This window comes from Vitis vinifera, chromosome 17 (genome assembly GCF_030704535.1).
Source record: "Vitis vinifera cultivar Pinot Noir 40024 chromosome 17, ASM3070453v1".
Classification (NCBI taxonomy): domain Eukaryota; kingdom Viridiplantae; phylum Streptophyta; class Magnoliopsida; order Vitales; family Vitaceae; genus Vitis; species Vitis vinifera.
Window position 1 is genome coordinate 4,935,270 of NC_081821.1, and position 21,567 is coordinate 4,956,836.

At 35.7% G+C, this 21,567-nt stretch overlaps 3 protein-coding genes across 4 annotated transcripts; 2 read left to right on the forward strand and 1 right to left on the reverse strand.

Moving 5' to 3' along the window:
• Positions 1-360: 360 nt before the first annotated feature.
• On the reverse strand, positions 361-9,386 carry LOC100242258 (DEAD-box ATP-dependent RNA helicase 27). The gene is made up of 12 exons (XM_002274990.5): positions 8,942-9,386; positions 7,577-7,762; positions 5,117-5,302; positions 3,981-4,064; positions 2,947-2,988; positions 2,760-2,831; positions 2,371-2,670; positions 1,967-2,005; positions 1,760-1,864; positions 1,512-1,580; positions 1,300-1,425; positions 361-820 (listed from the first exon to the last, which is right to left on the reverse strand). Exons 1-12 carry the CDS (start codon positions 9,290-9,292, stop codon positions 638-640), a joined length of 1,743 nt encoding a protein of 580 aa, XP_002275026.1. The 5' UTR covers positions 9,293-9,386; the 3' UTR covers positions 361-637.
• Positions 9,387-9,513: 127 nt separating this feature from the next.
• Positions 9,514-14,595, forward strand: LOC100254291 (uncharacterized). The gene is made up of 2 exons (XM_002272529.5): positions 9,514-9,618; positions 13,653-14,595. Exon 2 carries the CDS (start codon positions 13,678-13,680, stop codon positions 14,350-14,352), a length of 675 nt encoding a protein of 224 aa, XP_002272565.1. The 5' UTR covers positions 9,514-9,618; positions 13,653-13,677; the 3' UTR covers positions 14,353-14,595.
• Positions 14,596-16,633: 2,038 nt separating this feature from the next.
• Positions 16,634-21,320, forward strand: LOC100259414 (kinesin-like protein KIN-8A). Of its 2 annotated transcripts, none has more exons than XM_010665222.3 (7): positions 16,634-17,863; positions 18,436-18,709; positions 18,858-18,908; positions 18,989-19,081; positions 19,183-19,548; positions 19,821-20,507; positions 20,839-21,320. In XM_010665222.3, the coding sequence occupies exons 1-7, from the start codon at positions 17,091-17,093 to the stop codon at positions 20,944-20,946; spliced, it is 2,352 nt and encodes a 783-aa protein (XP_010663524.1). In that variant the 5' UTR covers positions 16,634-17,090; the 3' UTR covers positions 20,947-21,320. The 2 variants fall into 2 exon arrangements, with proteins under 2 accessions (XP_010663524.1, XP_002272451.1); XM_002272415.5 differs by having other exon boundaries at positions 16,636-17,863; positions 20,905-21,320.
• Positions 21,321-21,567: the final 247 nt, after the last annotated feature.

Genomic DNA, 21,567 nt, shown 5'->3' on the forward strand with positions numbered 1-21,567 from the left:
TCATGTGGTAGATCCTGTGCCTAACACTAAGAAAATGATTTCATTCTGGAACCTTATCTTTGTCTATTTGATTTCTTGACATGTGGCTAGGCCAAGGGCCTTTGTACTGATTTTGGTGAAGTTCGTGAAAGCTGAGAAACTTGAAGGAAAATGGGAAAATGTTACTGGTCTTTAGGAAAAAATCTTACCTAGAGAGACAGGAAGTCAAAAATCTATCATATGCTCACCCATGTGTGTGTGACATGTAAAAATTAAAAATATATAAATGACTATTTGGCCACTTTCATTCTCATCTTCTTGGCTGACCAACTGTATATTGCTAAAAAGATGGCTTATTTCAAATTCCATGGCAACCTAGAATAAAAATGAACCATGAAGTTCTTTTCTGAACAAAACATACAAATTGTAGCTTAACATTTCGCATAAATGATAGATGCTAACAGGTATAGTTCATCCAGGGTTTGTACCAGTATCACAATTGAGCTACAGGCTTTGCTGGTAGTTAATAAATACTTAGAAAATTTTTGTAATATATCAACAATACCTCAACATGGAAAATTGCAAAAACAACAAAACCTCTGATCAAAATTTGTGCAGAACCATGCATTGTTTCTAGATTTGAGCTCTATTGCTTCTGTTAATACCTCACAAATTGTCTCTTATCATCTTGACCTCTTTGCCTTCCATAAGGGTTGCTTTCGCTGAATCCATTCCGGCTTCCTTCAACCTTATGCGTCTTCTTTCTAAACTTAGATGCACTGCTGTCTATGCTTAGATTTACCTTTGGCGGCGAAGAAAAGCAGAATGAACTAGCAACCGCCTGTCCAGATCCAACCAAGTTTACACTTTAAATCTATACATAGAATGCTACAACATTGTGATATGTCCAGAAAATTCTGTTGAACATAATTATGCATGAAATGTTCATTTATAACACAAAACATGGTGCAGTAAATTACCAAATTTGTGCTTTATCTTAATAATCCATGAGGTATTCACATATAAAGTGAAAATATGGGTATTTCCTAAATTATTTGTCAAATTTCCCAACAGAACTTAATAATTTGGGAATACCCCATTTTTTAACATCCATCAGTTCCCTCTTACTCAAATTCACCTCTGAATTTTTTCCCCAAATTAGTTAAGATTATATCTGGTTTTTTGAACAACATTTTCCTGAAAAGTCCCTAAACATAGAACAAATTTAGGCACCACTAAATCATATTTGCCACTATGTACACCACCATAACCAGATACAAAGAAGAAACTGCAATTAAGATGATGGTAGAAGGGCCACACCTGAAGATCAAGGCGGTGAACATTGAAGATATCCTTCATAGAATGTGAATTATATGCCAATATATAAGATCTATATGCATCTTTAGCAGACTTGTTCAAATAATAGTTGTTGCTCACCAACTTTTCCTGCAACAGTTCAAATAGTCCATTTTAAGTTCCCCATAGTATTAAAAATAAATGTTAGTTTTAACTTTGAGAAAGCAGATACATACCAGGTGAGATTGCACATTAGCCAGTTTCTTTACATCATATTCATACTCTTTAACAGGTACCTTTGCAGCCTGAAAGAAATGTTATTGCTTAATAAGAAATTTTTTTCCAAGCCTCTTCCACATAACAAACAATAAATGTGGAATTTCTTTTAATTGTTTTCTTCAGGCAGGGGGAATTGCATCATTGATACAAATTACCAGCTTTCTTGGATCTTTTTCCCCTTTCTGTTGCATTAAACAAAATGTACCTTAAGATAGCGAAGAAATTGCAACTCTTCTGGAATCAGAAAAAGCAGGGCATTTCCCTTTTTACCCTCCCCACGAGCTGTTCGACCAACTCTATGGATGTATTCCTGAATCCAATCACAAGTTGCATGTTATTCCAAGGATACTTAAGAATAGAAACAAGAAAAAATAGCATTTAACGTACAATCAAAAAAGAAAGAGGTGGAAACCTTGGGCTCATCTGGAGGGTCATACTGCACTATCCAGTCCTATAAGAGGAGAGAAAAAAAAAAGTGAATCAACAATAGTGTAAGTTATCAGCATAAACAATAACTTCAACTTTTTGACTTCGGAAATAATAAAGTTTTCATCCATAAAAATGGATGTATTTGGATTAAAAGATTATATTATTAAATAACATAAAGAAGCTAAGGGTAGAAACAAATAACAAGCAGTACAGTTAATAGCACCATTATCATGGCAGTAATATCTTCTCTTTTAAAATAAATGGGGCTGAGGTATTCATTGTTATAACAGGCATGCAAAAAGAAAAGAAAAGAAAAACCTTGACACCATTGTAAGATTAATAACTCCCCTTTCTAAAGCCTTGGTCACTAAGATGCAAGAAACATACCACATCGGGAATGTCAAGACCACGAGCAGCAACATCAGTACATAACAAGATGCCTTTCTCGGCTTTACAGAAGTCAAAGAAGGTGGATGTCCGCTTCTGCTGCTTTTGCTTCCCATGAATATCAAGGCAATCCACCTGAATGTATCTGAGAAGTTCTGAATGGTACTTCACCGAGTTACATGAAGAGAAGAAAACCATCACTTTCTTTGACAGATTCCTCTTCAAGAAGGAATACAAAAGAACGAATCTCTTGGCACTTGGCACAACACAATACCCTTGCTGCAGCCCTTCATTAGTGACCTACATGGTCCAGTATCTTGTGAGGCTCTGAAAGTGAAGATGTAACAAGCAAAGCACATTCATAACTAAAAATTTCAACCATTCATTACCTTTGTCCTCCCATCATCCACATCAATATAGACAGGTGTTGTCTGGAATGATAAGCGTGCAAGATCCTCAACCTGCAGACACATTGCTTTGCTTAAAATCTAACATAAAAACTAAGGCTTAACTATCAGTTTTAGCATGAATCAATAGGATTGTAATCACTGTGAGACTAAAATAAGACAAACAAACCTTCTTAGTCTGGGTGGCTGAGAAAAGAGCAGTTTGCCTCTCCTGCAAGTTAAATAGGATGGTAATCAGCTCAGGAACTCCAGATGTCTTTATATATATATATGTGTGTGTGTGTGTGTGTGTGTGCATGTATATATGTATATGCTCTGATGACTGATACATACATCACTCAAACTATGACTAGAATAATGGAACGCAGAACATAGCTGATTTTAACAAATATTTTAATGTGTAAACAACGCTTTAGTGTGTAAACAACTTGACTCAACACAAGAAAGCCTTTTTTTTTTTCTGGTAGGCAAATAACGAAGTAAAATGACTTAAACTAAAGAAAGCCTTATTCCCAACTACTTGAGGTAAGCTCCAACTAGAGTTATCTGTGAGTGAAAAAGCAATCTAGGAAAACAGATTGCAAGCTAGGTGTAGGGATCAACTTGAAGTGTTTCTTCAAAGAGATAATACTCCAAATATCAGGTACACCATCTAATGCCATCATTTGCCCAGGTGAAGGAATCTAAAATTGAGAACAGTGCATTTTCTAGAGCAATATCACTTGAGAGGCAATACTCCCAGCCAGACTCACTAAATAGAAAAGAAGCTCCATTTTCAATATGCTATATCTGAGTGTAAATTTGACAAAATCTAGTCAATGCAACTACCTGGTTAAAAAGGAGGCACTAAGTCAACTCAAACTTTTGTTGTTAAGATAAAGAGTTTATTCAACCATGTCACTTACCCTTGTTTGAGGAAAATGTATTCTTTTATTTAACTTTCATCGACTTTGAAAGATGTCAACCCTTTCAATATTATTTATTCAAAGTCATCCCTTTCAATATTATTATTTTCTTTATTGTTAGAATAACAAGATTTTTTTTAACTCATGAAAAAGATCTATTGGGCTTCTGACCAAAAAATGAAAAAAAGAACATCAAGAATTTGACCTGAAAAGGCAAAGTCAAATTACATTTTCTCCTGAACAATAACAGGGTTATGTCAACTTAAAATCAGGCATATAGATCACCAAAAAAATTTACCTTTGGTAGAAGCTTAATAATTTGCTTCATTTCTTCCTCGAAGTTCGCTTCCAATATCCTGTCAGCCTCATCAATAATGAGGCACTGCAAGTCCAAGAGATTCAAAGAAAAATTAGAATATATACACAATGAGACATGCCTTCAATGACTAATTTCCTTCATAGAAGACAGCAATGGGATTCAGATATATGCATGTCCTATGGGCTTGGCCATGGAAGGTTCCTCGGTTATAAAAAAAAAATGGGATTCAGATATATGCATCAAATAACTTTATCCCAAAGATGAAGATGCTTCATTTTCTTCAACTAGAGTCATAGCTCAATTACAAATTTCATGTAAACATGAGAAGATGTCAACTTTGTTGTGCTAATAATCAAGTAAATATATTGGACTCTAGATGATTTCATGACAAGTGCCACTTAGCAATAAAATTTCATGGGGAAGAAAAAAATTACTGAATCAGCCATGTAAACCCTAATTGTGAGAACATCTCAGGGAATGTTGCACTTGAAAGAAGATAGGCAAAAAGGGCCAAAAAAGACATTGATAAAATCAACAAAAAAAAAATTCTAACTCTCCAAATGGAGGCATGAATTTGGGATAACTTTAAAACTTGTGATGCAGACCAAAACATTTGGAAGGAGATCACAATGGGTAGAGTAATACAAGAGGAAAATTAGTCTACTAAAAGCATAATGTATAAGTAGGTTAGACATAGAATAACTAAGGTTGAGGCAGTTTTCTTATGAAATAGAAAATAATTAAAATGGTTATTTTTCTTGTTACGACTTAAATAGAAATCATTTAGGATTTCTTTTGCCTCACAACTTTGAATTATGCTATATCCTTTATGTTCTCAATGATTCTTTAAAATCTCGTATTTCTTTATATATACAAACATAGTTGCAAATTAAAAAATAAAAATAAAAATAAAAATAAAAATTCATAGAAAAAGAGCAAAAAACTTGTCAAGCAGTCTCAAAGCAACAACATAAATGGGGCTTATGGGATAGGTGCAGTAAAAGTTTTCTCTTTACTACATGATGACTCCTAAGTATCTTCTAATCTGATTGAACAAATAATCTTCCCTGCCCCTAGTAACCAAAATATAAAATGCATGTATATATGTATTTTACCTTCAAGTTTTTATATATGAATCCCTTGGTATTTTGAAGGTGGTCAAGAAGTCGGCCAGGAGTTGCTACTAATAGATTTGCACCTTTTGCAAGGCGTTCTGCTTCTCCCCTTCTAGCTGAGCCACCGATTACCAAGCCAAGAGTCTGTGTATGATACTTGAGAAGGTCCTTTGCCACTGCATGAGTCTGCATTATTAGAATGGGGAATTAGTCCACAAGTTGAAGTTCTTCATATAGAATGTCATTTTATTTCTACTGAAGCCAAATTTGATAAAAGAATCTTACTTTAGAAACAGAAGAAACTTAAGAATGGAACAAAAATGCAAGAATATAAAATGTATAACTTAGGAATTAATTTATTGTTGAGTGGTGCTATCAGCCTTCCACCCCCTAGCTCTCTACAATGTATGTGCATCAGATTTTTTTTCGGAGAGGCAATTTAAGATCTATATATATATGGGGGGAAAAAAAGGTACGTCATAGCACACAGGATGTACAACGGGCACAAAAAGGCAAATCCATTCAAGAGAGAAACACAAAAAACGTGTGTGCATTAAAAATTATAATTTATGATTATAAAACATATGAATGTGCCAAAAGGAAATTAGAAGCAGAGCACAAATACGATTTATCCATTTAAAGCACGCCTTTTTTATTTGCCTTTTTCAGGATAAGTGAAAGTACATAACAGAAAGATTTGTAATGATAAGGACACTATAAGATGCAAGCAGAACTTCTGACCACACTCTTTTAGGAGCTAAAGCTTTAAAAATAACTTTTGGGTTTCCAATAAATGTAGGAATTAAAGATCTAATTTTTGCAACTGACTCTTCAGCCTGATTTGATTCAGGAGTCCAATAACAATTTTTCTGAGTGGTCACCAAATTAAAAACCTCGCTAGCTTCCAAGGTATGCAAGGACTGCAATTATGAATATAACAAGAATTTTTCAAACATCAAACACTAGGAAAACTACAAAAGCATGTAAAATTGAAGCAAACAAGAACATTAGTGACGTTTTAGTGGTATGGTCTAGAAATAGACCAATACCATTTTCTCAAAGTATTGAATGAAACCTTGATGTATCATGATACATATTGTCAATACAAGAAACAAATATGCATAGGTTAATATTTAAAAACTATATAGTTTGACAAGAAAAATCCATAGCAATAGTATTTAACCTTCTCTCCAACTCGATTTCACCCCTCAAAAAATTTGGAAGGGCAACTGAAAAAGAGGATTTTATAGGGAAAAAAAAAAAAGAAAACCATTCTAACGGAATTTTACAGTGAAATATTTTAAGGAACTTTTCAGAGGGGAAGGGTATGATTATTAAGACCTTGAGGACATGTATAAGGCTAATCAAAAAATGAAAAGGGCAAACCAAAAAGAGGATTTTATAGGGAAAAAAAATGAAAACCATTCTAACAGAATTTTACAGTGAAATATTTTAAGGAACTTTTCAGAGGGAAAGGGAATGATTATTAAAACCTTGAGGACATGTATAAGGTAAATCAAAAAATGAAAAAGGCAAACCAAAAAGAGGATTTTATAGGGAAAAAAAAATGAAAACCATTCTAACAGAATTTTACAGTGAAATATTTTAAGGAACTTTTCAGAGGGGAAGGGAATGATTATTAAGACCTTGAGAACATGTATAAATCAAAAAATAAAAAGGGCAAACTAAAAAGAGAATTTTATAGGGAAAAAAAAATGAAAACCATACTAACAGAATTTTACAGTGAAATATTTAAAGGAATTTTTCAGAGGGGAAGGGATTGATTATTAAGACCTTGAGGACATGTATATAATATCCAATGTCCTTTTTTCAACAAAAATTGTGATAAGCAAATATTGTAGAACGAATAATGAACCTTTATTAATGCATTGTGTTGAAATCAGGATATCTTTACCCACTCCATTATCCCATTGCATAACGCATTTTTTTTTTAAACTTTTATATTTTCATGTTTAATAAATTTTTCTGTCATAGCATATTAGCAATACAATACCAAGCCATATTATTATCTTACCCATGGTAAACATAAAAGGATTATGATCTTCAATTGTATTAAAAAAAACAATAAATAATATTTGAAGGAAGAAAATATCAATCCTGAAAAAAATTTAACCATACAACCGGCATCAATTAATCCATTTTCTCATCTCACTATTTGTAGAATCCAGGTTTAGTGAAGCTCATTATTGACCTAGAGGTAGAGAACCCAATAAGTATGGATGCAAGGCAACAAACACTGATTAAAATTAGAGAAGAACACATCCACTTCTCAATCAAAGAAATTTTGTAAGTTTAAAAACAAAACAAAACAAAGCAAAATAAACAAAACCAAACCAAACCCAGAAAAAAAGAAAGAAAAAGAAAAAGAAAAAGAGAAAGAGAAACAACCAAGAGAAGGTCTTTGAGTGTCAGTAGTGAACAACAATTACCAGGACTTACCTGAATAGCAAGCTCCCTTGTAGGGCAAATCACAACAACACCTGTCCCATTCCGTGGCATAAAACTAATGTGATATAACAACTCCACTGCTGGTATTAAAAATGCAAGGGTCTTTCCAGAACCTGTCCTTGCAGCTCCAAGAACATCTTTTCCCAACAAAAGTGGTGGGATTGCTCGGGCTTGAATCTGCAGATGTAGCAAGAAGTTGTAAATAATTCACCTCAATGTGCAACATACAATATGATAGATAGATAGTGTCACACACACAAATCTGGGTCTCAAGTCTTTGCATATGTGCGGTGCCTAGATGCGCTCTAGGCCAGCCATAGCCAGTATGATACAAAAAGGTCAAACAGTACCAAAGAAACCTAATGCAGTGAACATGATACATTATAAGGAGCTGGAGAAATCTTTGTCCTTCCACTCATTTCTTAACTTCTTCTATTTTTATTTTCCTTATTAACAGGTAAAAATAAATGACTGATAGTCCACGGATTTATACACACAATTATTGGCCTTCTTAGAATATCTAACTTAACTAATTATTTTCCGCAGAGAAATTCTGCATTTTCGTGAAGCATTCTTTTTAGTTGTGTAGCCCTCCATTTTGACTTCTTAGAGAACTGAGAAAATAACAGAAAAGAAACTTTTGAATCTTATAGTCTATATTATTTTTATTTCCAACAAACAAAAGAAGGAAAAAGAAAAAAGAAAAGACTAACCAAATTATTTGAATCAGCCTGGAAGGTTTGGGGTTTAGATTAGCAGCAAAAGGAGGTGTACCCAATGGCTTCCCTTTGCTTGTTTTGGTACATTCGGAGAGAGCATAATGATCATAGTTTTAATGCAGAAGAGCATTCAAATTGAAAGATAAAGGAGACTTTCATGAAATCCCTATTAAAATGATCTAGGGTTCCATCGGAGATGGAAAATTGTGCAGTATTGGATTTGATTGATAGCCTACCAGTAGATAACTGCATATAGCTTTGCCTTTTTTTATTTTTTTTTATCGGGCGGTTTGCCTTTCGAATGTTAGCACCAATTGCGTACCTCAGTGCACATAGGGTGCCCCCCTTTCTTTAGGCGCATTATATAAATCGTTTTCATTGTTTCAATGAGTCAAATGGTGAAGATCTCAGGTACAAAATTTGAACCTCTCTAATGGAGTTCCACACACACACACACACATAGATATAGATAGAAAGATAGATAGGGTTTTCTCGAGTCACAAATAATGAAAGATCTTGGCAACAAAGCTTCAAAATTTTCAGTTTTTTTGTCCTTTCACTTCCCTAAATTTTCTGGGCAACCAAACAGGAGAAACATGAGAAACCGCAAAACCAAACCAAAATTTCCGCAACAAACCTGAGTCATGTTCCCGAAGCCCATGTCATTAATCGCCTTCATGGTGGGCTCAGACAAACCCAAAGCCGAGAACGCCTCGGTACTCATGATTCCAGAACCGCTCTTCTTCGCCTTCTTCTTCTCCTTGAGGGACTCAACCGCTTCCCTCTCCTCTGCAACTTCCTCTTCTCTGTCTTCCGCAACTGCCTCTTCTTCTTCTGGTGTAGAATCTTCGTCATTGTTAGCGGTATCAGAGGGTGCTGGCTCTGACTCCTTCGGCATCTTCTTAGGTCTACTTCTCTTTCGCTTCTTCTTCTTCGCTTGATCCTCTTCAGTTGAAGTGTGAGGCTTTGCTTCTTCTGCAGTAGCCATGGCTGCCACTATGTTGGTGGTGGCTATAGTTAGGGTTTACTCGAGCAAAATCTCTAGAGCAAGGGATATTAGAATTTTAGAATTGGTGGGTTTTAGACTTTTAGGGTTTTAGTGTGAGGTGTGTCTTTATGATTTTACTTAACAGGCCTTCTATTGAATGGCATTCAAACATGTGCATAGGGGCAAATTTGTCAATTAGTACTGACATTGACCTATATAATAATATTTCAGTTTAAACCCTCTTCCTCTTTAGCGAGGCTGCGGTCTCTGAAGAAGGAGAAGAAGAAGAGCTCATTTCCATACGACCTTTCTTCTCTCTTCAACAGGTCTCCCCTTTCCCTTCAATTCTACATCCAATCAACTATGCGATTTTTTTTTTTTTTTGCAATTATTCTGAACACGTTTATGAATATTTTGGAACACTGGATTATTTTATGTTGTTTGTAAATTTTTTCCCGAAAATTTTCTCAATGGAAGGATTTTTCATGAATCGAAGTTAGGTTCTCTGCGGAATTTCTCGTTGACTAAGTTTCTGGTTCCACAAGGTGTCCGATTTCTTGTTTGAAACTAGAAACTATTCTTTATGCCAAGGAAAAAGAATAAGTCATTATATGATTTTATCTTGGGACCTGTAAGATTTTTTTTGTGTTATATCACTTGTATTGCTTATTTCAAGTGTCTTTTTATGCAAATTGTGGATGGATAAACAATTTTTTTTAATATATATTTTTCGTGATATATGACGAATTTTAGGAAATGGTAGGTATGCCCAAATTTGCAAGGTAAAATTTTTCAATAATTGACTGCTAAATTGTATAAAATTTTATACCTAAATTAGGTTCTTCCCTCCACGTTTCAAATCAATCTTGCTTTCAATTTTCCGAGTAAATTATTTTTTTCTAAGCAAAATTTCAAACACTAGTGGGGAGAGTCAACTGGGGATGACGAGTTATCCTAGATTGTTGGATCATCGAGTGAATATTATTTTGCTGCAATTTCTTAGTTTAGAATAGAACTATAGTCCTTATGAGAGTTGGTTTCCGATCTAGAGTTATTTGGAATACATGGTCCCAATGAGGGTTGACTTTTTTTGCATGGGAAGCAACTTGGGGAAGGATCATGACATTTGGCTGTTTGAAAAAAAGAGGGGTGTCTTTAGTAAATTGATGTTTTATGTGTAAAAGGGTGAAGGAATCCACCAACCACATACTTCTTCATTGTGTTATAACTGGATTTTTGTGATAGTTGGTTTTTTTGTTATTTGGGTTGCAATGGGTGATGCATTCTTCAATTAGATTGATGTTGCTAAGCAAGAATGAGGTTCAAGTAGGAAATAGAGAAAGCTTGGTTAGCTTCCGATTTGTCTTTTCTGTATCATTTAGCATGAAAGAAATCAGAGGGCTTTTGAAGATATGGAAATCCCAAATCAATTGCTAAAATCCTCTTTTATACATTTCCTTTTGGATCATGTTAGGCATCATATGGAAGGGAATACCATCTTTTTTATTTTGTTGATTGGTTAGAAGCTAAGTGGTTGTGGGCAGGTGTCATTTCCCTTTGATTGATCTCATTTCTTTGTTCTTTTGGCTTGGTTCCCTTTGAATGCTCTTAGTGTACTTTGGTGAGCTTTAGCCTTTCCTTTTTGTGTTAGGATTCTTATTATACAAACTTAAGGTAAACACCTAAGAGGAGTGAATTGGGTGTTGATAACTTTTTGCAAATTATAATAAATATTAACTATGATGAATGTAAGAGACAAATGATCAACAATATTATAAAACTATAAAGAGCAATTGCATACAAATAAAGAGAGTAAGGAAGAGAGTAAGGAAGAGAGAAATGCAAACTCAAAATTTATAGTGGTTCAGCCCAATCCTGGCTTACATCCACTCTTCTCGAGCTTCAATCCCAAGTTTGAGGCTCCATTATATCAAGGCTTCCAAACCAAGTCTTCAAGCTTTACGCTTGAATTAATTGGCTCCAATGGAAACTTACAATTTTTCTCAAAAGATGCCTCACTCTTGAATTATCTAAGTAGTACACCACACTTGGCAAATCTTAAGTGATACCTTAAATCTTTTCCTCAAGTGATACCCCACCAGAAATTAATTTTTCAATACAAATTCTTAGTTTACAATTTTTTTTGCTTAAAGAATATAATAAAACTAAGATTGAGAGGTGTACTAAGAATAGAACGCAAGTTTAAGCTCAATGCACTCAAAATATTTTCATAAGACTCAAAAGATAATTAAATAATAGTTTGAAACTTTTCTCTCTTTTATAAATGAAGTATAGAGCTTTTATATAAGAATTAAAAGGTCAAACTAGCCATTAGAAATAGTCGTTAGAAATGTGGTCGTCCACGTGGTCGTCCGCATGCTAGTCGTTGGAGCATTTAATGAGGTATAGAGAGTTGTTGGACGCCAAAAGGTAGATATGGACGTCTACCTAGTCGTCCACATTGCCAAGCGAATGACAACATGGTCATCCACATGGCTTCCAATAGCTAAAACGACCAAAACAGAGCAAGTAGGCGATCGATTGCACATTCACATGACAATTGGATGATCTCTTAGACATCTAGATGTGCTCTAGCCCAATATTTTGTAAAGTTCATGCATGTTTTGAGGTTAAAACCTTTTTTAACTAATTCATATGAATGTAAACCACCTTCTAACAAAGTTTTAACTGATAGTTTGAGATTTTCAAGTCTAAAGAACTTCAGTTAAGTTGATAATGTTTTTAAGAAACTTTAAGATTTTTATCAAAAGCTTGAGGTTTAGGTATGTCTTTCCATCCTCAAAATGATTTTTATATACATTATAATAGTATAAAACCAATAAAAAACTTATGGATGAATGTTTTGGTGCTTTGATAAAAATATGCAATCCTAACTTAATATACCCATCATCTAATATAAAGTATTCTAATGATAAACTTGATGAACATTTTTTTTTTCTTCATGAATTCCTCTTTTGCTCCATGTATCTTCTTCTTGATGGTTCCAAGGAGATTTTTCTTGTCTATTACACTTAAATATAATCATTAAATCCAAATCTTGTTCTATTATCATCACAACATATTAACCTAACCTTGGTCTAACATTTTGTACCTCCTATTTTCTCTATCTACAATATTTTCTGCGTGCTTATAAAAAACTGTCGTCCTTATAAACTATATCCTGTAGTCTTTTTTTTTTTTTTACAGTGTAGTGTTTTGAAGTTCTATTTTCACCCTTGTACTTAGTAAACTTCAGGGTTTTGGACTGTGTGCTTCCTTTGAGCTGTACTGCATGCCATGCTTATGGACTGAAGATTAGGATGTAAAAGGACCCCACTTGTGTTCTCTCAACTCTATAGATTGGTGTCATTGATATTGAGTGGTTGCCATAGGAGAATATTGAATTGGTGTTTGGATCCAGACTGCTAATAGATGCTTGACATTGATATCTACCCTTGGAAATGGTCATTGACTCTATTCTCTATTTCTCTATTTTGTTGATAGATTGGGCATCAATTAGATGTTGTGGCTGTTTTTACTGTTTTCCTTTCCTCTAGATGTGGTTTGTATGCATTGATTGTGCCTCAATTTTTGTTAGGTGCCTCCATCAATGCATTTCTATTTTTGTCTATCAAACAAAAAGGATGAGGGACAGGGAAAAAGCTTCTTTCTTTATCTTAGATTATCAATGCGAAATTGCTGGTTGTGTTGTTTTAGATTTGTATTCTTTTTCCTGAATTTTTTAGATATTGTTCTTATGTTTGCTTTATTTTGTCTTTTTGTTAAAGAGATAGGTGAAATTCTTTGGACAATCATTAGTGTTACTATCTTTATTCTGTAAATTGAATGGGACTTTTTAGTATCCAATGATAATTGTAAGATGAAGGTGTTTATATTCTTATAGTTTAGGTTACATAAATATACTGATAATTCTTTAATTTTTTATGCTTGTTAACTACTTTAATTTTTTATGGCATAAAGTTAATCAGGCATTGCTTCAGGTGATGGGCCCTATTGCATTGAACATCACCTTTTGCCATTGACAACCCTAGTTTGTAATAAGGAAGCTAGGAATAAGATCTCCTTTCGAGAACTTATGGTTTTTCCCTCTCAAAATGTCTGTTTTAGGTAGTAGGAATGTTGATAGGACTGCTATCTAATTCATTGCAGAACTTCTATTTTATTATTTTGCTCCAGGCCATCTGATGAATTGAATCTTATTTTTGTGCAATTTCATTTCTAGTATAATCATGCATTTCATTTTGTTACATAATTTAATGGAAACAATAAAATTTTGAAATTTATATGTAATATAATTTTCATATATTCATAATTCGAACTTATTTTGATATTTCCTCAGAGCCAGCATTTAACTGAACCACACCATGCAATCCAACGAACCAGCCACTTCCATGGAGGTTGAAAATGTTTTATCGGAACCAAATCCCACATCTGGGACTTTTCCATCAAAGCCAAAGTTTGAGCCTCTAAAGGCTCATGAGATGTCTGAAGGCCGAGTTCAGTTTCGGAAGGTCTCCGTTCCACCCCATCGATATACTCCTCTGAAGAAAGCATGGATGGAAATCTATACTCCAATATATGAGCAGATGAAAATAGACATTCGAATGAATCTCAAAGCTCGCAAAGTTGAATTGAAAACCAGGGCAGACACTCCTGACATTAGCAACTTGCAGAAGTGCACTGATTTTGTCCATGCTTTTATGCTAGGGTTTGGTGTGGTAGATGCCATTGCCCTCTTGCGTCTGGATGAGCTTTACGTAGAATCTTTTGAGATCAAAGATGTTAAAACTCTTCGAGGTGAGCACCTGTCTCGTGCCATAGGAAGACTGTCTGGTAAAGGAGGCAAAACAAAGTTTGCAATTGAGAATGCTACAAGGACGAGGATTGTAATTGCGGACACCAAGATTCACATATTAGGATCTTTTTCCAACATTAAAATTGCAAGAGATTCTCTTTGTAGCCTCATTTTAGGGTCCCCTGCTGGAAAGGTATATTCAAAACTCAGAGCAGTTACTGCTAGACTTGCTGAGAGGTTTTGATCTTTCATTTCTGTTGTTGTTTTGAGGCTTTGTTTTGAGTTTTCGATTTTGGAAGGTTTGCATTAAAGATTAGAAGGCAGAGTGAGCTCAGTGGGAAATTTTCCGCATCTGGGGTTGTGTCAAATATTGAGATTAGACCATTGTAGAGAGATTTTATTCACTTTTCATGTGTTTAATTTTTTCTAATTCCTATAAACGATCTAAACTAAACTATTGATGCTTGGATTCTGGTGGATTCCCTCATTACTCATGTCCTGCTTTTGAGGACTCATCTTCTCCAGCTTGTTTCCACATGTTTGTTAACATCATGTCTTTCACGGGCATGTTTTTTTATAGATAGGAATTTTTTGAACCTTGAGCTTTCATCTATAGTATGTACTTGGACAAACTTTCTCTGGGTGGGTCTCTGCCCAGGTTCAAAGTTCATTTTCTTTTATGCACTATTTGATTAGTGGAACTGGAATGAGGTGAATCATTAACCCATTGGAATAGAGGAGTCGAAATCCTAATGAGACTATTAACAAATGAAGAATAAAATTGATTTCTGCTTGTATGTTTAGGGCGTGTCCCCTCTTTTTGGCGTTTCTTTGTACATGTTTTTGTTGTTTATAAAAAAAATAAAATTGATTTTTTTATTCATATTTGTTGTCTGAGAATAAGAAATGAAAATGAATATTTTGTTCATATTCTTACTTTTTAATTTTGTGATTTTATTTCTTGTGGGTGAATGCATTTAAACGTAAGATTGAAATGATTATTTGATAACGAGAATATGAATGAAAAAATGATAATAATACCCTTACAAAGTTTAAAGTAGTTTTGTATTTTTTTATTTTAAAAGAACATTACTTAAGAGTTTTCTTTTCAGTTGAATTATAAAATTAAAAATATTAATAATTTTTACTTAATGATTAAAAATTAATCATAAAAGTTCATAAAAACCTAATGACAAAAAGATGGGTGAAAGTCTTTCCATTGAATGGGTTACTACTACACAGTCTTGAATCATTACATGTTGCAAGGTGACTCCACTAAATACAAGTCTCTCTAATGGCATTTTGAACTGTGTGAAGCTTCCCATCTCTTTCCTCTTCCTTTGACTCATCTAGAACGGGTTCCTTCTCATTTCAGACAAATCATCTCATCATCTTCCAAGTCATTTTAGTGTGTACATAACAAACAACAGCACTCTATAAAGCAATCATACAATAGAAAAAAGTAATGTAACATGACAGCAAATCCTACACAAACCTTTTGATGCTTAAATAGAGGATAATGCCACAGTCCCATATCCAATGCCTTGTTTCTGAAGCGTGGCACCACATTAGCCTAATGACTGGCTTGTGATTAAACATTGTTATATACTCTTCAATTAGGCTCTTATTAGGTGAGGCGTGGCACCGAATTAGCTGAATGGCGGCACGATTGAAACGCCTTCCGCTAGATTTTTCATCTAACTTTTCGATTAATTATCATGATTAAAGAATGGGATAAGGGTGGATTTAAAAACTGGTTCATGATGAGAATATACCAATACTCAAAGGGGAAGAGCATCAGTGCTCATCATTTGGTTGCTCTAATGGCCTTCCTCTTGAACACATTTGACAAAAGACTAATCATCCCCCAAACGGATAATCATGTCCCACTGATTTCAATCGGACGGCAAGGAGAATGCTAATAATCCAGGGATTCATGACTCACACTATTGTTTCCAAGTGTTTTTGACTTTTGAGTTAGAAACCTTAACAAGGTTTGATTAAGGAAAATAGATCACAACATTGGAGAAGGACTATCCATTCTTTTACCTTGGTCCATCTTTTAAGAAAAAGTGAAAGACAAAAGCCCAAAGTACTGGTGATATAAAACTATAGGATGATTCTCATCATTCATCCACCATGATTCCAAGTTCTTTTTAACACACCATCTTTAATTCTTGATCTACACCATCACTATATTTTAATTAGTTGTTCATGAGTGTACCGACTCTTTTGTCATGCATTCATTGTTTGGTATCTACACCTTAATTTTTATTTATTTATTTATTTAATCAGATAATATCCCTTGATATTTTTCCTATTTGTCTTTTGAATAGCTTTGTGTTGGTTGAGTAGTGTACCCATGAAGGTTGAGGCAGCTGAGGTGCACCATATAAAAGTTCTCTTTTGCTTACATTGAAAAAGGTCTGATCTTTAATTATTCACATAATTAAAGAGGAGAAATTCCTGTGCCACAGGAGAAATTGAAAAGTGGGTCCCACACCACTATGACCGTTTCGAGTATGAGAGATTTTTTGACCGTTGCAAGCACATTTCAAAATTTTCAAAAAGAGTGATAATGGCTATTCACACCCCGATTTTTGCTTCCTCCAAATCTCGCTGCGCTGCGACAAGTGGGGGAGTGTGGGAAGCAATAAATGGAGTGTGAATAGAATTTTGCCTTTCAAAATACCCTCTTCCCACGCTTTGCTGTTAGCCGTCCATTTCTCCAGACCAACGGTCCAGATTCCAAAGAAGCCCCCAGATCGCACCGGTCTTCAATTTCTCTGCTTTCCATCTTGTCTTCTTCAAGAGCTGTTACTGTTAACGCTTGCTTGGTTTCACATTTAGAGCGATTTTCCCATAATTTTTCTTGTGTTTTCCGGGGAAATATTTGAACTTTCTGGAAGTTTGAGCAGTTCCCACAACTGGGTCCGTGCCAAAAACTTTCTGGGTATGTTTGGATAGTGCGATTTCTTCGAAATGCCAGTGTCAACAAGGTCTCAGATCTTCGAGCAAAATGAATCCAATCCGGACCATAGAACCCGACCCGGGAACCGCCAAGATGAGACCCGCATTGGTCTTCCATCAAGAAACCCACACCACGGCCTCAAGGAGAAGATGAAAGCTCTAACACTCTTGTATGAGCAGCAGAAGCAAGCTTCAATGGCGCTCAAGAACCCCTCCTCCAAGCCTCAAGACCAGCGCTTTTCCACTCATCCCAGCGTCGAGCTTCTCAATTCCATAAAAGCCGAAGAAAACAAACCAAAACTAGGCAATGTGATGAAAGAAAACACTTTGCCCAATTCCACAATTACAAGAACTTTCGTCTTGCCACTCCCTCCAGTTGATGACGCCAAGGAAAATGTGATCGCGGGTGTCGATCGCATTGTGGGGTTTTCGTGTCCAAGAAGGGCTCCGGTCTCCAACAATGTGGCTCGGAAGCTGTCGATGGTGGCTTCGGAGCCTAGAGGGATTGGAGGGACAAAGAATGTGCAAGAATTGGAGGCTATTTCGGAGAGACCCGGAATTGGGAGTAGAATTCTTGTTTTTGTGAGGCTTAGGCCTATGGCCAAGAAGGAGAAAGAGGCTGGATCGCGGTGTTGTGTGAGAATCGTAAACCGGCGTGATCTTTATCTTACCGAGTTTGCCACTGAGAATGATTATTTGAGGCTGAAGAGGCTTCGGGGAAGACATTTCGCATTCGACGCTTCCTTCCCGGATTCAGCAACGCAGCAAGAGGTTTATTCCACTACGTGAGTTTGAACAAATTTGAGCTCTTTTATGTTCCTTTAATTCTTGTTTTCATGCTATGTTTGGTCAATGAGAAAAAGGAAAAATTGGATCTTTAGTCTTATTTCCAAGAAATGATTGGATATTTCTGTTGACAATCTGCTGCCGTTGTTGCCTGAAACTTCAACCCAAATTTATTTAAAGTTTCAATTGTCAAAATCTGTGCTTTTGCACATAAGTAGTACCAACTGTTTGGCTGCTGAGAAAATAGAAGGGAAAAAAATATAGAAAATGTACTCCTGAGCATACATTTGTTGTAGTACCAACTGATCGGCTTCTGAGAAAATAGAGGAAAAAAATATAGAAAACGTAGTCCTAAGCACACATTTGTTGTTGTTTCCATTTCCAGAGGAAAAAAAATAAAATTCTAGTTGGAGTAGACTGTAATTGTGATCCTAATGTTGTGAAATTTCGAAAAGACTCACCTGTTCTACATAATTACCCAAAATTCTGCATTCCTTCAAGTAGTTACTGGCTCATTTCTTGATTAGGAAGATGAAACTTTAACAAATAAGGTATTGTTTTGAATTTCCAGAACTGCAGAGCTAGTGGAAGCAGTATTGCAAGGGAGGAATGGGTCAGTGTTCTGTTATGGTGCCACAGGAGCTGGAAAAACATACACAATGCTGGGTACAGTAGAGAATCCAGGAGTGATGGTTTTGGCAATAAAAGATCTCTTCACCAAGATCAGGCAGAGGAGCTGTGATGGGAATCATGTGGTTCACCTCTCCTATCTTGAGGTCTATAATGAAACTGTCAGGGATTTGCTTGCCCCTGGAAGGCCTCTTGTCCTGAGAGAAGATAAACAGGTCTGTTTCCTATTTCGTCATTTCTCATGAATGATTCAGAAGAATATCTACTACATTTTTGCATTTGTTTGTTGTTTTGTTGATCATTTCTCACACAGAAATAACTTGAATGATAAACTGAGACAAAAATGGTTCAAATACATTGCAGGGGATTGTAGCAGCAGGTCTTACTCAATACAGAGCTTATTCTACAGATGAGGTAATTTTCTTATTCCCTTTTAGGATGACATAGATAGATGGTTAGACTGTTGGATTGAGTCAGTGTTTGGGTTGTGACAGGTGATGGCATTGCTTCAACAAGGAAACCTAAACAGAACTACTGAACCAACCCGTGTCAATGAAACTTCTTCACGGTCCCATGCTATTCTGCAGGTGCTTATGAGACTTAAGACCTTGTTATTTCCTGTAATTCCAATTATAATTTTATGTTCTGAATTTTTAATTTGTTTTATTCTGTGATACTTTTTCCTCAGGTTGTGGTTGAATACAAAATTAAAGATGCTTCTATGAATATCATTAATCGGGTGGGGAAGCTGTCACTGATTGATCTTGCTGGGTCTGAAAGAGCTCTTGCAACTGACCAGAGGACGCTTAGATCACTTGAGGGTGCCAACATAAATAGGTCGCTCCTTGCACTGAGCAGCTGCATCAATGCCCTTGTGGAAGGGAAGAAGCACATACCCTACAGGAATTCAAAGCTCACCCAACTCCTCAAGGACTCTTTAGGAGGAGCTTGCAACACTGTGATGATTGCCAATATTAGCCCAAGCAACCTCTCATTTGGAGAAACTCAAAACACCCTTCACTGGGCTGATCGAGCCAAGGAGATCCGGAACAAGGTTCATCCTCTTAGTTTATCAGTTTTGCATTATTATTCTATGTTACACTTGTTGCAACCACATCCCCTTCGTTTTCTAAAACAGTTCTGAATTATGCGCTACATTTTTTTCACTAAGCCAACTGATTTTTTAGTATGTAGCTGACAAAATGATGAGAATGATTTCAATGTTTCCCATTCTCAAATGTCTTTCCTTGAACTAAAAAGCAATTCTTGTCTCTGTTGTAGATGCTGTTAGTAAACAATATTTCCTGTCATCTTATACAATTGCAGGCATGTGACACCAATGAAGAAATACAGCAATTACCTGAATCTGAAGCTGATCAGGCCAAGCTATTACTTGAATTGCAGAAAGAGAACAGAGAATTGCGAGTACAGCTTGCACGTCAGCAACAGAAAGTTCTAACCCTTCAAGCACAGTCCTTGGCTGCAAACTGCTCTCCAACCCCATCTTCAGTTACATCTCTGTTGTCTCCTCCATCTTCTATTCAACCAAATGAAAAACGGAAACCCAGATCCTCCTTCTTAGCTGGAAACTGTTTCACACCAGAATCGAAGAGAAAAGGAGCAGAGGAGACAGTTAGAGAGCTTCAGCGGACTGTGAAGGCATTAGAAGCAGAAATGGAGAGAATGAAAAAGGATCATGTGTTTCAGCTAAAGCAGAAGGATGATTTTATACGCGACCTTTCAAGGAAAAGTGGAAAACCATCAGAGGGAGTTGTAGTAGGCCAAGGGGTGAAGAGGGTTGTTACAAGAGCGAGCTTGCGCCCAAAGGAACCAACTGGTGGTGAGTTGAAGAGCCCAAGTCATCGGTTTCTGTCTCCAGCACCAACAGCTAAGAAACGAAGTTTCTGGGACATAACTACAGCTAACAGCCCTTCAGTGGCCACTTTAAATGGAAGAAAAACAAGAAGCCATGTCATTTCTGAGCCTGCTGCAGCTCCCTCAATGCTTCTTCAGGTACAGTGATATTTTCCTACCATTGCTTCTTCAGGTACAGGTCCCTTGAAGTATTGGTTGCTTCAAGAGGATGTACATGCATATAAATAGTCTGGTTCAAAAGAATTATGCATACATATATGTATATATTCATGTATATACATGTATATGCATGTATATGTGACTATACTTGTATGTAAGCATGTATGTATTGTCCCGATCAAAAGAATTAGTAGACAGCTCCCTATCAAAGGGACCATTTTTCCCATTTGAAAATCTAATAGGCCTCCCCTTATCTCTTTTTATGTTTAATGTATAAGTATCAGTTTCTTTTTTTCTGCAACTGATGCAGCTTGCATATCCATGTTTCTGGTTTGTGTTCATGTTCGGACCACACATGATCAATTGTATCAACCAGCCGGGTTTTCACTCATCAAAAGCCAACGCTTTGAAGCGGTAAAGCAGGAAAAGAGGGCAAAGGAGGGAGTGAGAAAAGGACAGATGTGTGATCAAAAGGTGCGAAGACAGTGGCTTTTCATTTGTGATTTTTCGTCCTTAAGACAAGCTTGCTTGCTCAACATGGAAGAAGATATTGCTTGGTAGGCAGTGTTCCTCCTGTTCTTCACTGGTTTTATTTCATGTGATCAGCCAAGCTCCATAAAGGAGATTTGTATTGCTTATTATGTCATTCTTTTCTAAACTGATTTCTTCACTTTAGGTCATTAATCCATATCTCATGAGCTAACCTTTTACACCGCTGCCTTACTTCGAGCTATTAGGGCATTTGAGATTAGTGAAAATGAAATTATAAATATTTCTTCTTTTAGCATTATATGTGAGCATTTTTCATTTGATTACCATTTGAAATAAGTTACTCCAATAGTTTAATATATTGCTTCATTCTAGATTATTCATTCATTTGGGTCCCTATCAGTCTTCCAATAATGCATTGGCAATTTGGCAGATAATATTTCTTGCACTGAAATATTAAATATTACCTTCTTAAGTTTTGAGTTATTCACTGGGGGAGTTCTAAATCATTCTTATTGCAATCCAAGAGAAAAAACAATCATCTTCCTCT

Excerpts from the sequence above, each read along its gene's own strand:
- LOC100242258 (XM_002274990.5), bottom strand. The coding sequence starts at position 9,292 with ATGGCTACTGCAGAAGAAGCAAAGCCTCACACTTCAACTGAAGAGGAT. Across the intron at positions 4,065-5,116 it reads TCATATATAAAAACTTGAAG|TGCCTCATTATTGATGAGGC; the intron begins GTAAAATACATA and ends TTGGACTTGCAG. Across the intron at positions 1,865-1,966 it reads ACCCTCCAGATGAGCCCAAG|GAATACATCCATAGAGTTGG; the intron begins GTTTCCACCTCT and ends GATTGGATTCAG.
- LOC100259414 (XM_010665222.3), top strand. The coding sequence starts at position 17,091 with ATGCCAGTGTCAACAAGGTCTCAGATCTTCGAGCAAAATGAATCCAAT. Across the intron at positions 18,909-18,988 it reads GAGCTTATTCTACAGATGAG|GTGATGGCATTGCTTCAACA; the intron begins GTAATTTTCTTA and ends GGGTTGTGACAG. Across the intron at positions 19,549-19,820 it reads CCAAGGAGATCCGGAACAAG|GCATGTGACACCAATGAAGA; the intron begins GTTCATCCTCTT and ends ATACAATTGCAG.
- LOC100254291 (XM_002272529.5), top strand. The coding sequence starts at position 13,678 with ATGCAATCCAACGAACCAGCCACTTCCATGGAGGTTGAAAATGTTTTA.